We start from the raw sequence: 16,519 nt of genomic DNA, 5'->3' as shown, positions 1-16,519 counted from the left end.
TTAGGTATTTTTTATCCCACTTTGATTTCTTCCGCCGTCGCCAAAACCTTTCTCACTGGGACGCAGACCACTCCCGACATTCATTACACTTATTACCACTATCACATCGTTGACCTCTGCAAGCTGGACAAAGATTGGGGCGGTCGGTGTCCAAGACCGAGATGAAAGTCACACAGGGCCAGCCTTCAAGTCCAGGGCAGGTACACACGGCCGCAGAAGACAACACAAACACAAAATATTAAAGAGAAACACAAACAAAAAGCATTAATGGCAGTCCAAAATATAACTTGGTGAGGATGAAGAACGACAACGACCATTCACAATCCAGGTCAAAAGCAAAGTGAGCTAAATCACCAGTGTGTGAGAGGGAGAAGTAGCAAGCTACCCCCATACCCCCGCTAACTAGTGGAAGGGTAGTTAACCCTCGCTAAATTTTAATGGCTCATCATTTCAGCTTTGCCGAAAGTAATACCCCTATTAAATAGCGTAAATTTTTATTCCAGTTACGGAACAATGAATAATTCAAAGCTATTTTTCAATGGCAAGTCAAAAAGGCAATGGAGCAGGAGAGCGGCAATGTCCGTTCTCCACCGAAGCAAAAGCAAAGTGGATGCTCAGCCCAGTGTGTGAGTGAGCAGGGTAGCCGCCTACCCACAACCCTCCAGCTAACTGGTGGTTTAGGTAGTTATCCCTCGCTAAAAGTCTTAGGGACCATATTCCAGCCTCGCCGAACGTAATATCCCTATAAATAGCGAAGGTTTATATAAAGTGACGGAACAAACAAAATTTCTTAAAAGTTACATAAAAAAAATATTTAATTTAATCCTTCAGTCTTCTATTTTTCATATGCAAACACCGACAACAAACGTGACCTGAAATTAAACCCACATGATTGCACTTAGTACAGTTAACATTAGGGTGAGCTATGAGCCCAAACAAATTGAATTTCCAAAAACAAACCATGACAGCCTTTGGACATGCTTACTGCTCTGTACCACATATACAATCAATATACTGTGAACTTGATTAATAACATCAGATATTCAATTTTGTAAACTCACATTAATACTAAAACCAGTAAAATTTATTCTTAAATAAATTGGGTTATGGATTTTACCCCGAAGACCAAGCCCTGGGGTTTGGAATATTACTCAGCAAAATATCTTTAAATTTCAACTTCATTCTTGTGAAACCTGGATACAGTACTGTACTAAGAATGCTGTAAAATCATTTGACGAGAAACTCTCTCTCCAGACAGACCAATGCAGATTGCAATAATTGAGAACAGCATTTGTGGAAATGAAAGATAAAACCAAATATTTAGATATTTTAATGAAGATTCTCCTCTCAAGGACAATCCAATGAAAATTATATAATCTAAATTAAGTACTGAGACCAGAAAAGAGATTAAATCAAACAAATCACAAAAATCTTAAAAATAATGATATTTTTCTACCTTATTACTATACTTATATTCAACAATAAAAAAAAACCTATCTCCAAACCATAGTACTTATAAATAATTATATGGCTTCATATTCCAATAGTAGCAGACTGCCATAGTTCCTTATCGCTAACTTTCATAACTTCACTACAGTACAAGAAGCAGGTAGAATCCTCCAGTATTACTTTAAAAAAAAAAGAGAATATGTTACCAGCATTCTTTCAAAAGGCTTAATGCTGAATATTATTCGGTAAGCTTTATTTCGACAATGACCAAGCCAATCAACTATTGCACCTGCAACAGAATGAACATATATTTACAAGTTCAAACTTGGTACAAATGTTTTTCTGTTGACAACGTTTCCTTTCCTAGTTTTTATAATGCTTATTTATTCAACATTGTTATCTATCTTCAAATATCATATTTCATTTATCTTATACAGTTTATTCTTAACATTCCTATTTCTTCACTGCACCAGACTGTCAACTATTTGGTCCCTTGTGCTAGTAGCAATTTGCTTTTGCACCTTGGCTTATAATAGTAATAATTATGCTAATATGAAAAATTTGGAAACAATTTTTATTTTTCCTAACTATACAAACCTGGAGCTCTTTACACTGCAGATGCATTTTGGCAACAGCTGGAACTAGCTGTAAAACTTCTAGCTAGTTAGCGAAGGGAGAGTAAGAGTTGGACCAACCACTCTGCTCACACCACCACTTGTAACTGAGCGTCCCTTTGCAATTGCGGCAGGACTTCCTAGGGGAAGGTGATGGCGGGACCAGTATGTGTTAAGAGCTCCAAGATTGTATAAATAGGAAAATATACAAATTATTTCCAAATTTGTCATTTGTTACGGCACTATATATAAACCTTTACGATATTTACAGTGGAGACTCACCATTAGGTGGGGGTCTGGCTGGTGCCAGACCTGGGGTGCTACTCTGTGCTTCGCATGAGCTGTTTGGAGGCACCATGTCACCTCGCCGACTCTGAGAGCTAACGGCCTGGGCAATCGTGCGTAGGTGTTAGAACTCTCACATCTATAATCTTTGCTCTTTTTTCTTATTTATTGCAAATTGATTGATTGATTTAAAGTTTTCAGGCATCCTGACATCTAAGGTCATGGACGCTGATATCATTTAGTATATATATATATATATATATATATATATATATATATATATATATATATATATATAAAATTAAAGAATATTCAATTAAAACCATAAAAGTTGAATGTCATTATAAAAGTTAGATAGTTTTCAGAAGACTGGCTTCTGAATCAAATCTAAAAATTGTACCAACCGTGTGTCACACAATTGTACATAATTCCTTTTGTATATATTATGCTTGTATCTTCGCTCTTCCCTCGCACTAAAACGAACATGAAAATTCATGTTTTCTGTTTTGCTCTGTAACATTGTCTGTCTTTCGAACATGTTATGTCCTGTTGCCTTGAGGTTTTGTATATAAAGGAGAGTGTTCCTTAATAAACAACTCAGTCGATTGCATCCTGCCTTTGAGTTTACAACCCTCTCTCGGCACTGTCACATTGGTGACCCCGGAAGTCGACTCGCTTCCACTGCCTTCCACCCCCACCTCCCTCGCCCCTCCCTCGTTGGTACTATGACGGACTCTACTACAGCAGTTGGCGCTGCGGCCGCCCCATTGAAACTTTCACCGTTCGCCAGCGGAGAGGCATTTGCTTGGTTTCAGCGCGCAGAAGTCCAGTTTCGCATCAAGGACGTGACTCGCTCAACCAACAAAGCAGATTATGTTCTCGAGGCGATACCCGAGGACACCTTCCCGGAAATATCCGACTGGCTTTGTGAACAAGGAGACACGCCAATAGCGTATGACGCCCTCAAAACATACCTTCTGCAGCAGTACTCGCCGTCGCCAGCCGCCCGTGTAGCAAAGCTTTTTCAGCTCTCGCAACAACCGTTGGGGGACCAAAGGGCTTCGCTTGCCCTCAGGGAAATGACCAGTATCGCTCCCCTTCAACCTGCCGCAGACGGCTCTCCTCGTGAGGTGAACCTACTTCGTGCCCTTTGGATACGCCGTTTACCCAGACCTATACGCGCTGCCATACCCGATGTCGGGAGTTTACCCATAAAGGACTTGATGACCAAAGCCGACGCCCTTATGGACAGCCACTTCAAGACCTCCATCAACGCCTCCACCCCTGACGAAGAGGATGCCTATTCAACGTCAACTGAAGCTGACATGAATGCCGTAGGACATACACGCCCACACCGTGACGTGCCGAAGCAGAGACAAAGCCGCCCACCACCCACCAATCGCTCGCGCCCCAACAAACGACTTCTACAGCCACTTACTACCTCCCATCCGCCGCAGTTTTGCTACTACCACTTCAGATTCGGGGCAACTGCGAAGAAATGTGCCAAGGATTGTCAGTGGCCAAAAAACGTGTAAGTAGGCCATCGCTCGTGGCGGTGGCCTCCCGTGTTTCTAATCTTTTCTTTTTACAGGATGCAGGAACGGGCGTGCGATTTTTGGTAGACACGGGTGCTTGTCGTTCTCTTTTGCCAAGGAAACTCTTCAAGACACGACGTAGTCTGTCTACATCTGCCGACGTCCGCTTGGTAGCTGCCAACGGATCTGCGATACCCACCTACGGTTACGAGAACCTCACATTATCGTTCGGAAACGGTAAATTCAATTGGAAGTTTCTCGTTGCTGACGTCACAATGCCAATCCTCGGTGCGGATTTCCTCTCTCATTTCCACCTTCTGGTCGATTTCGCCCACCGACGATTGGTCAACGCAGACTCGTACTTGTCGACACCTTCAACCCGCCCCCTCTAACCTCCCTCTCCACATTAGCGCAGCCACGGATGCCTACGCCCACCTCCTCATGTCGTACCCGGAAGTTTTCCGTCCAGAACTTCGCCAAACGCCCACGGTTCCAGCCAAGCACGGTATTTATCACCATATCAAGACGACGGGACCCCCAGTCTTCGCAAAATTCAGACGTCTGGCACCGGAACGATTGGCAGCCGCCAAACAGACGTTCGCAGTAATAGAGGAAATGGGCCTTTGCCAGAGGCCTCCAGCCCATGGTCGTCACCCTTACACATCGTTCTGAAGAAAGACGGCTCCCTCCATCCATGCGGGGATTACAGGCGCCTGAACATGCAAACAGAACCGGATCACTACCCCCTCCCAAACATTGCCGACGTGACCTCCTACCTGCACAAAGCAAAGGTTTTCTCTACGCTCGATCTCCTGAAGGGGTATTATCAGGTGCCTATGAACCAGGAAGACATCCCCAAGACTGCCATCACCACTCCGTTTGGTACATACACCTTCAATTACTCCTGTTTTGGCCTTCATAATGCTGGGGCAACGTTTCAACGTCTCATGGATGGCATCTTAGGGGACCTCCCTTTCTGTGTATGTTATGTGGACGACATACTTGTATTCTCCTCCTCAAAAGAGGAACACCTCCGTCACCTGCGCATCGTGCTCGACCGCCTGCAACAAAACGGCCTTGTAGTCCGGTACGACAAGTGTACCTTTGGCGCCAACGAAGTGTCGTTCTTAGGGCACCGTATCACTCCTGAAGGAGTCCATCCCCTCCCTGAGAAGGTAGCAGCCGTTCAGAACTTCCCCGCGCCCTCGACCGTCAAAGCTCTGCAGGAATTCTTGGGCATGATCAACTATTATCACCGTTTTCTGCCAGCCATTGCCGCCACTCTTGCTCCCCTCTACGCCTCCCTCAAGGGCAAGCCAAAGGACCTGAAGTGGGGTCCCCTTCAAGAAGCAGCCTTCTGCAATGCAAAGAAGGCCTATCAACTGCTGCGGCTCTCACTTTTCCTATCCACACGCCCCTCTCCTTCTCTCCACCGATGCCAGCGACGTCACTATTGGTGCAGTACTCGAGCAGGTGGTCAAAGGCTCGCCCCGCCCATTGGCCTTCTTCAGCAGAAAACTGTCCAAGGCAGAATTGGGTTATTCTACCTTCGATCGAGAATTGCTGGCGGTGTACTTAGCTGTCCGTCACTTTCGCCATTTCTTAGAAGGTACACCCTTCGTCATTCGCACAGACCACATGCCTCTGGTGCACGCCTTCACTCGACAGTCTGACGCCTGGTCCGCCCGTCAACGCCGACATCTCTCCGCCGTGGCTGAATACAATTGCAGCCTCCAATACGTCCCTGGGAAAATGAATCCCGTTGCCGATGCCCTGTCAAGAAACACGTTGGCTGCCGTTCAACTGGGATTGGATTACAACGCCCTGGCTGAAGCCCAACGACAGGATCCAGAGTATCAAGCATGTAGGACATCCTGCACGTCCCTCCGTTGGGAAGACTTTCCCCTCGAAGACTCCAACACCACCCTCCTCTGTGACGTCAGTACTGGCAGACCGCGACCTTGGATTCCTGCTCCCATGCGACGACAGGTGTTTGATTTCATTCACGGCCTTTCACATCCCTCGTGCCGTTCTACTGCACAGCTGCTGAAGGCAAAGTTCACTTGGCACGACATTTCTAAGGATGCTAAGGATTGGGTCCGCGCCTGTACTTCTTGCCAAACTTCCAAAGTACATCGACACACGAATTCAGGAGTGGACACCTTTCCTCAACCTCAGCGTCGTTTATTACACATATTCACATCGACGTTGTAGGCCCCCTACCCACATCACAAGGACATCGTTACCTGTTTACCATCATCGACCGCTCCGCCCGTTGGCCTGAAGCCATTCCCATGAAAACTGCACCGTCCGCCTCATGTACATCTGCCTTACTCTCTGGATGGATTGCAAGATTTGGTATCCCTGAACATATTACTTCTGACAGGGGAACCACTTTCACCTCTCAATTGTGGACATCATTAGCGAATCTCCTGGGCATCACCCTACATCAGACAATGGCCTACAACCCAGCTCACAATGGAATGGTTGAACGTTTTCATCGCACCCTCAAAGCAGCTTTGATGTCCCGCTGCAAGGATTCAAACTGGTTTACTCAGCTTCCCTGGGTCCTCCTGGGACTAAGGACCACTCCTAAAGACGCCCTCGACGTCTCGGCAGCTGAAATGGTGTATGGCGACGCGTTGGTCATCCTTGCCGAATTTTTTCCTTCTACAACCTCCTCCGACGATCTCCAGCGCATACGTCACGTCGTGGGAAAATTTACTCCATGCCGCCAGACTTACAAGCCCCCAGCGAAGCATCACATACCAACAGACTTGCACTCTGCAACGCACGTCTTCCTACGCAACGACACTACCAAGCCACCACTAACGCCCCCTTACACGGGCCCTTTTCTTGTGATCCGACGCAGTCCGAAAGCATTCCTACTAAACATTCGTGGCAAAGAAGACTGGGTCTCCATTGATCGTCTAAAACCTGCTTATCTCCTGCCAGATGACCCGCCTACAGTTCGCCTCTCTAGATCAGGGCGCCCTCTTTTAACTTGTACAGTATGTCATTTTTAGGGGGGGAGCCATGTACCAACCGTGTGTCACACAATTGTACATAATTCCTTTTGTATATATTATGCTTGTATCTTCGCTCTTCCCTCGCACTAAAACGAACATGAAAATTCATGTTTGCTGTTTTGCTCTGTAACATTGTCTGTCTTTCGAACATGTTATGTCCTGTTGCCTTGAGGTTTTGTATATAAAGGAGAGTGTTCCTTAATAAACAACTCGGTCGATTGCTTCCTGCCTTTGGGTTCACAACCCTCTCTCGGCACCGTCACAAAATGCCACTTGAAAAGTAGGACACATCATGTCCAAGAATCTTAGCAGGGATTGACCTGCCACCCTCACCTCGAGCCTCAAACAAATATCTATTCCTTAAGTTATTATAATTGGGGTATTCGGTCAACAAATGCCTCACTGTTAGAGGTACTAAACAGTCGTCACAACACGGTTGGTGCTTGCCCTTCAGCAGAAACTCGTGTGTCGACCGAGTGTGACCAATACGGGGACGACAAAGAGAAGTCTCCCATTTTTGGGGCATCATGTTATACCTCCAAGGAGATATCACATTTGTTACTTCTCTCATTTTATTGCCATCTAGACTATCCCAGTGCTGTTGCCATTTATTACAAAGCAATTTCTTGATGTTAGGTAGGAAACCGTTACACGCAATGGGATACCTTCTTGGCAGCAACTCGGATGCAGCATTCTTTGCCAGTGAATCTGCCTTCTCATTCCTAGACACACCTATATGTGCTGGACCCCAACAGTATCTAACCATTAAACCTCTCCGTCCAATAATAAAAAGCCGTTCTGAAATATTTAAAACTAGAGGGTTACTAGAATTAAAAACTTCTAAAGCTTGAAGGATACTCCTTGCATCACTAAAAATTGTAAAATTACCCTCCTTCTCCAACACTATTTTCTCAATAGTGGTTAGTATGCCATACAGTTCGGCAGTAAAGATAGAAGCTGTTAGAGGAAGTGCACCTCTACAATTAAAACCATTACTATGTACTCCAAATCTAACGCCAGCATCAGATTTGGAGCCATCAGTATATATAAAAGTCAATCCTCTATGTTCTTCAACATGTTCCATAAAAAGAGACCTGGCTTCTAGGTCAGTCATGTTCTTCTTAACTCCAATAAAGTATTTACAAAAAGATATCTCTGGTAATTTCCATGGAGGCGTTGATGATACCTTGAATGGAAGTACCTTACTTATAATTATATCCAGACTGTTTAATAATCGTTTCACCCGAAAGCCATAAGGTTGAGGAGATTTTGGGTGCAACTCAAAGTATGATGTGTGTCTTACAAGGCTTGCAGTCTGAAATGCTAAAGAGTTATGTAGTCTTTGCAATCGAAACCAATACCGAATAATGGAAGACATTCGGTAAAGGTCTAAAGGTAACTCTCCAGCATCAACAAGGAGACTTGGGATAGGTGAGGTTCTAAACGCTCCTGTGGACAATCTAATACCAGCATGATGTATTGAGTATAATATTTTTAACAAGCTTGGGGTGGCTGAAGAGTATATTTTACATCCATAACTAATTTTGGAAAAAATCAAGGCCTTGTATAATTTTAAAATAGTATTGCGGTCTGCCCCCCATGATGTGTGGGACAATATTTTTAAGATATTCAGAGCCTCAACACATTTAGCTTTTAACGCTTTTAAGTGAGAAACTCATGTAAGCCTACAATCAAATATCAAACCTAAAAATTTAGCTTCACTTAAACATGGTATCCGTTGACCTTTAATGTATATATCCGGGTCTGGATGTACTCCCCGGATACGACAAAAATGGACAATGATAGTTTTACTTGTCGAGAACTTAAATTCATTCATATCAGACCACTGGATAATTTTGTCAATAGAGAGTTGTATTTTTCTCTCAACCATTGCCATTCTAGTTCCAGCAAATGATATTGAGAATCATCCACAAATAATGTTGAGAGAACATCTTGTGGAATGACTGAAGATATCCCATTAATTGCTAGTGCAAACAGGGTTACATTCAGCACATTCCCCTGAGGAATTACTTCTTCCTGACACTTACTCTCTGATAGAGTTTCCCGCACTCACTTGAAAAACCCTAAGCGAAAGAAAGGACTGAATAAATAGTGGTAGTTCTCCTTTTAATCCTGATTCATGAATTGTTTTAAGTATACCATATCTCCATGTGGTATCATATGCCTTTTCAAGGTAAAAAAAAAACTGTCACATGGTGCTGTTTGGAAGCAAAGGCTTCACAAATAGAGGACTCAAGTCGTATTAACACATCAGTTGTTGAGTGCATTTTTCTGAATCCACATTGAATCGGTGATAAAATACTCTTCTTTTCAAGGTACCACATCAACCTTGCATTGACCATCTTCTCCATGATTTTACATAAACAAGAAGTCAATGCAATAGGTCGATAGCTTGCTGCTAAAAACTTATCCTTACCGGGTTTTAAAAAGGCTAAAATAATGGCTAGTTCCCAAACACTTGGGTAACTATGATCATGCCATATTCTATTAATAATGCTTAAAATAAATAACTTTGTATTAAAATGTACATGCTTAACCATTGCATATGGAATTCCATCGGGTCCAGAGGGCTGTATCGTTACAAGTAGCAAGTGCGGAATCAAGTTCTCTTTCAGTAAAAGGAGAATTATATGATTCTTCCCTTCCTGTTGCAAAATTTAAAATTTTCTGTTCTTCAATGCTCCTGTACTGGTGACCAGGAGCTGCTACACTCTTGCACGATACATTTGAAAAATGGTCAGCCAGGGCATTGCTAACTTCATTTCCTTTAGTCACATACTGACCATTCACTTTCAACACTGGTGGTGGGTTTGGGGTAAATTTGCCTGCAATCTTTTTTTATTTTCCTCCATACAGGAGATGGTGGTGTTCTACTATTAATGGAGGAAACAAAAGCCACCCAAGATTGGCGTCTAGCTTCTTTCATGGCACGACGGAACTGTGCTCTACACTTTTTGTAGGTTATTAAATTTTCATCTGTACGGCGTCTACGCAATCTAGTCAAGAGATTTTCTGGTGGCTCTGTGCAAGGCTGTTAATTGTGAAGACCACCATGGAACTGATTGTTTTTTGAATAGTCCTGTGGTTTTGGGAATCGAATTGATTCCTGCCATATGGAGAGTTCCATTCAGTAGGTCTATGGCATCATCAATACTTTCAAACTGTTCTGCACTACTCTCGATTTCCCTTAGCTCACGAAATTTAACCCAGTCTGCCTTGTCAAGATTCCATCGTGGCGATCTTTGTAAAGGCGGACCCTTGTTGGTGTTTATAATGATTGGTGCATGATCACTAGTATGCCAATCATCTAATGTCCTCCAATCAAAATCAAGAAGGCAGTTAGTGCTTGCAATTGAAAGGTCAATGCATGACAAGTTACCTGTCTGAACATGGAATTGTGTGGGCTCTCCTGTATTAAGGAGTCCCACATCCTCATTCTCCACAATTGATGAGATAATATTGCCCCTTGTGTTTGCCAAAACATCACCCCATAAAGGATGTCTACCATTCATATCTCCCAGTAAGAGAAAAGGATGAGGGAGTTGTTGAATGACCTCTATTAAATCACCATATAAAATATTATCATTAGGAGGTAAGTACAGAGAGCATATTGTATATTTTCTCCCTATATCAATTTGTACAACCACTGCCTGCTAGGGTGTACGAATAGAAATAGGTATTTGGGGAACATCTCGACGAATGTACATGAGACTTCCGCCATAGCTCCCGGCTTGTTGATTATATGGTGTTCTATAGCTAACATACTCTCGAGGACTAGGAGTGTTAGCATCAAGCTTACTTTCCTGTAGACATAATATTATAGGGGAATTTTCATGAATTAGGAGCTTCAGTTCTTCATATTTAGCCCTTAAACCCTGACAATTCCACTGCAAAATGGAGGAGAAAACTAAGGATTACTTCTGGAAGACATCTTGGATGAGATCTTCCCATTAGCAGTTTTTAATCTAACATTTTTACCTGTAGGATTCTTCAGAGATGGTCTTGTTATGTTGGGTTTCACGTTTGTGTTTTTCTTTGTATCCTTTTGATTTATTCGTTGAGGCGGATGGGGGACTTCAACTTGAATTTCTGATTTATTCAGTTTATCTTCTTGTTCATTAGAAACATCAACAGACAAAACATCAAATTTATTTGATGTCATAACCTTAATGTTTCTAATGGAGGGGGGAGAGAGAGATGGAGGTCTCTCTCTTTTACGATTAATAGATGGTGGGATTTTTGCACCTTTCCCACTACAGGTGCATCACGTAAGTTGGTCTTAAGTGGAACCTCCATCAAATCAGACAAGGACTTGGCCTGTGAGAGGTTTGTACTAGTTTTTGTAATGGGGGACGAGGGTTGTACAGATGTGGGCAATGCCTTAGTGTTAATACGCCGTGGTATAGCCTCAGGAGGTAACATGCTTACCTCGTCATTTGACATTTTATCAGATGGTATATTTCTTTTTCTAGAGTTATTGGGTTTGATTTATTTAATAGTCTTTGGCATGTTACACACTTACATGTTCCAAACTAGATTTGTTAAGGGCAGCTTCTTCCAACTTATACCACTTGCAGCTCTTGTCTGTGGATTTATGACTCAAGTTGCAATTTAAACACCTCTCTCCAAGTGCACATTCTCCATGGTAAGATTTGGAGCAAATACCACATATTTTCTCATTTTTGCAAACCTTAGACGGGTGTCCAAATTTAATTATTTAAATGCTTTAATTATTTCGTTTTCAATAGTAATATGGAATGGTACATCAGCATCCTGGAACGTAAGGATTATCATAGATGAACCTGGGACTTTGTGAACTTTCCACACATTTAGTGGACACATGGACAGTATCTCCTCCTCTGTAAATTCATACAGATCTCTATTAAAAACTAACCCCCTTCCGTAGCAAAAATTTAGGTGGGGTTTGACATCTAACTTAATTTCATCATTACTTGTTTTCATGTTGGACAGTATTACAGACTGTGTACTTGATTTGGCATGGATAAGAAAACTATTTTTTCCAAAACGAGATATATCGCCTGGTGCAATAGTTCATACTTTATTCTGAATTAATTTGCATATTTTGAAATAATTCCCTGTAACCTCCTTTGATTCAGCTATAAGCCACATCGGTGGTTTTGGCTTCCTCTGGGAGGGCATCACTAAATCAGCGTCTTTTTCCAACCAATCGGCAGGCCTATACACATCCAAATCCTTTGGTACCATATCACTGAGAGCAGCCGCGACATTCAAGTTTATAGTTTTAATATTATTCAAGTTGCTTATTACACTAAATGCTTCGTCATAACTACTATAAAATATCCATGCATCCCATTTTTCAGCTTCGTTTCATCCTTATTCTTTTATACATCCATAGCATTCAAATGCTTTATATACATCATCGTAGTTTGTCTCTATTGGAATTTGGGTAACATGAAGGATTCGAAATTTCCTTGTGTTACCCAAATTACTCAATTTTGTAACATTAGTAGTATGGTCCTTTCCCGTTCCAAGGACATCAACAGAATTTTCCCTATTCAAATTATCAGAGGTTGTCAACAGTGCCAGGGGGGGGGGGGGGGATTCAGCATATCCAGGGTCCATAGACATGGGTGGGATTTTCTTTTTTTTTTTGGTGGTTTACCTGCTTGAGAATTTTAAGAAAGAATCATACGTTGGAAAGGAAATTTTCATTCTCCACTATCGGCACAACGAGAGTATACTTCCCAGATGGTCCACTCCATACCCTACCCAAAGGATAGCACCAAAACAGATATAGAGGCACAGGTGTAAGATAAACCCGCCTGTTAGGACTGAGACCAAGGAAATATAAAATCATCCTCCCCATATCTATAATGATGGGCTTCCGGCCAGAAGCCAAGAGTCCCACCTCAAGGATTGGATCCCCCCAGATTCTGATGACCCAACCCTTGGGAGTAGTTCCGCCAAAAAGGTCCAAACCATCTTCGGAATAGCTGAGATCATCCAATACTCTCATATATAGCTTTGAATGAAAATACCTCCCAACCGTGATCCCTTCTCCCATTCATCTAAGCAGGCAGTAATAACAAATGTGGAAATGTCCACGCATGCATACATCTCCATATATATATATATATATATATATATATATATATATATATATATATATATATATATATATAAACGTAAGAAAAATAATACTCAGAGTTAGGATAGCAAGGCAAAAGAAAGTTGATAAAATTAGGAGAAGGTCGAAGTAATACTGAGCAGAAGGAATAGAGTAAAGGGAGAGAAATTTAGATTCGAACTTGGGGAGAAATTTCCCCAAGTTCGAGAGCCCTCTTGCTCATCACAATTCTTCAACTATATGAAGAAACCACATGACTGCGTCAAGGCATTCTCTCGTTAAGAGGGTATTTATTGCAGATCACAATATCAGGTCTTATAGCACCTCCTTCTATATCTCTTCCTGTTAGGATTATCTTATAATAAAAGATGGTAATGCATCTGTTGGAGGTGACCGGATCTGGTTCATGCTCCAATATCTTATCTTTAATTCAATATTGCATTCTTTATATATTTTCCAATGTATATATCTACAGATCTTATTGTGGCGAGCTGTGTAGTGACCATCTGCAAGTAGGGTCTGGCAGGCTGAAACCACATGATTAACACTCTCAATTGCTGCATGACAAAACCCACACTGGTCGTTTCCTGATATGCCGGTCATTTTCTTGAAGCCGTTTGTTAGGAGGCCTTGGGCTTGTGCTCCTACTATCATCCTTTCTCCATCAAAACCTAAATTTCCATTCTTTATCCATCTGAGTGACTTCTTTGTCTGTGTAACCTTTTTCTAGTTCTTAGAATCTTCATGCTCTTCCATGGTGTTTCCACCTTTCCATTCTAAGTTTTTCCTCTCTAGAACTGAATTTCTGCCTGCTCTTCCTGACTATCATTGCGGCTGGAGTCTGTTTAGTACCCTTTGTTTCTTCTAGCAATTCTCCTGCAAAGTTCTTAGCCTGCTTTGCTATTGATGTTAGTTGGCTCAGGGCTTCATTGTGATGTTGGGTAACCTTTTTGATGTTTTCATCCTCATAGATTTTTAAGTATTACCCTATACTTACTATTGCTGCTCTGTAGGCTTGATTGATTTCGGTTAAGCCTAGTCCACCTTCTCTTGTGGGAGGTATATTCTGTCCACATACTGGTTTCTATATGTGACTTTGTGCAGGGTGAGAATCTTCCTGGTCTTAACATCTATCTTATCTATCTCACTTTGTGGCCAGTCTACAATACCAAAACCATAGGTCACTACTGGTATTGCTAGCTGATTTATGGTATTGATCTTATTCTTTAGTGTTAATTCTGACTTACAGATCTTCTTTAGACGGCTGATGTACTCTTTCTTTTCCTTTTCGCTCATTTTCTGTTTCGTTTCAGTGTGAACTCTTAAATGTCCAGTGAGATGGTGTTTCGTAGTAAATGCTTTGCTACAGACATTGCACTTGTATGGCTTCCCACCCGTGTGAGTTCTTAAATGTGCAGTAAGACTTTGTTTCATAGTAAATGTTTTGCTACAGACATCACAACTGTATGGAACCTCTCCCGTGTGAACTACTAAATGTACAGTGAGTCTGTATTTTACAGCAAATGCTTTGCTACAGATATTGCACTTGTATGGCTTCTCTCCTGTATGAATTCTTAAATGTGCAGTGAGACTTTGTTTCATAGTAAGTGTTTTGCTACAGACATTGCACTTGTATGGCTTCTATCCCATATGAATTCTTAATTGTGCAGTGAGATTATGTTTTGAAGTAAATGATTTACTACAGACATCGCACTTGTATGGCTTCTCTCCCGTGTGAATTCTTAAATGTGCAGTAAGACTTTGTTTTGTAGTAAATGTTCTGGTACAGACACCGCAATTGCATGGAATCTCTCCCGTGTGAACTATTAAATGTCCAGTGAGTCTGTTTTTCGTAGTAAATACTCTGCTACAGGCATTGCACTTGTATGGCTTCTCTCCCGTGTGAATTCTTAAATGTGAAGTGAGATTTGTTTTGAAGTAAATGTTTTTCTACACACATCGCACTTGTATGGCTTCTCTTCCATGTGAATTCTTAAATGTGAAGTGACATTTTGTTTTGAAGTTTTGCTACAGATATTGCACTTGTATGGCTTCTCTCCCGTGTGAATTTTTATATGTGGAGAAAGACCTTGTTTTGAAGTAAATGTTTTTCTACAGACATTGCATTTGCATGGCTTTTTTCCCATGTGAATTCTTCTATGTATAATAAGAAGTCGTTTTGTAGTAAATGTTTTGCTACAGACCTTACATTTGTATGGCTTCTCTCCTGTGTGAATTCTTATATGTGCAGTGAGAGTGGGTTTATTAGTAAATGTTTTGCTACAGACATTGCATTTTTATGGCTCCTCTTCCATGTGAATTCTTCTATGTACAGTGAGATATTGTTTTCTAGTAAATGTTTTGCTACAGACATTACATTTGTATGGCTTCTCTCCCATGTGAATTCTTAAATGTACTGTAAGATTATATCTATCAGAAAACTCTTTCCCACATTCACTGCATGTACATCGCTTTCTAGCTAGAGCATTGGAGTTAACATTACCAAACATCCAATTTTCATATCCGCTTCTCATTTATTTCATTCACCTCTTTATTCAAGAAACATCTTTCTGTAATAATTCTCTTCCACTGATTACACATGAAAGCCTTCCTTTTTCTTTTCTTTTATCCTCTTTCACAACTGTCCTTAAGCAAGTCTCCAGTCTCCTCATCGTTGATGTCCCCTTTACAACTTACAAAAACGTTTTCACTCACTGGTGCATCGTACTCGTAGGAATTTTTCAAGTTTCTTTCGCTAGAATCAAATATTTCTGGTTCTACTTTGACTTCCATATTTGGATTCGACAAAAGAGCGCCATCATTAAAGAGAGCAACACTGCCTGACGTATCATTATTTCCTGGATTGACTGCAGGTGAAAGTGGCCCTTCAATTTCACTTTTCATTGGAAATTCATAATGTGGTATAGAATTCATCATCCTCTCCCTATCACAAATGAAACACCCTTAAAAATTATTTTCAATAGACTTCAAAGAGGAAATTAACACTAAACTTCCTATTCTCAGACATCATACTGTAAAACAAAAACTCCCAACATGACCCTTTCTTTTTCAGTCTTACGTCTCTTGCATATACCTTCTGTAGCTTACAAGCTTTAGCAGCAAGAGGTGGATGATTCCTTCCTTTGGGACGAAAAGTCTGAAATAATAAAAAACTACAATCAGTTGGAAAAGAGCAAAGCACAATGAAAATAATGGAGTTTAAAAAAATTATTAATTCATAAAGTAGTGTAATTTGAATTTTTCCTAAATATACAAACTACACTCATAAATCTGTGTTCAATCTATTCTTGGTACACATTTCAGGCATCTAAAACTCCCACATCCTCTGTAGATTCTATAATCCACAGCATCTCCTGAGACATTATTTGTTTCATTCTGCAAATAGCTTTCCCCTTGCTCTTCAAAAAAAAAGAAAAAGAAAAAAAGGAAAAAAAAAAACAGACATTTCATCCATTG

At 41.4% G+C, this 16,519-nt stretch overlaps 2 protein-coding genes across 2 annotated transcripts; both read right to left on the bottom strand.

Annotated features, from left to right (window-relative positions):
* Positions 1 to 14,077: 14,077 nt before the first annotated feature.
* LOC137619816 (putative zinc finger protein 56) lies at positions 14,078 to 14,644 on the bottom strand. Its single transcript, XM_068350112.1, has one exon. It carries the CDS (start codon positions 14,642 to 14,644, stop codon positions 14,078 to 14,080), a length of 567 nt encoding a protein of 188 aa, XP_068206213.1.
* Positions 14,645 to 14,683: 39 nt separating this feature from the next.
* LOC137619815 (zinc finger protein 765-like) lies at positions 14,684 to 15,189 on the bottom strand. The gene is made up of 2 exons (XM_068350111.1): positions 15,008 to 15,189; positions 14,684 to 14,951 (listed from the first exon to the last, which is right to left on the bottom strand). Exons 1-2 carry the CDS (start codon positions 15,187 to 15,189, stop codon positions 14,684 to 14,686), a joined length of 450 nt encoding a protein of 149 aa, XP_068206212.1.
* Positions 15,190 to 16,519: the final 1,330 nt, after the last annotated feature.

This window comes from Palaemon carinicauda, chromosome 26 (genome assembly GCF_036898095.1).
Source record: "Palaemon carinicauda isolate YSFRI2023 chromosome 26, ASM3689809v2, whole genome shotgun sequence".
NCBI lineage: Eukaryota > Metazoa > Arthropoda > Malacostraca > Decapoda > Palaemonidae > Palaemon > Palaemon carinicauda.
The sequence above is the reverse complement of the archived record's forward strand: the minus strand, read 5'-3'. Positions and strand labels throughout refer to the sequence as shown.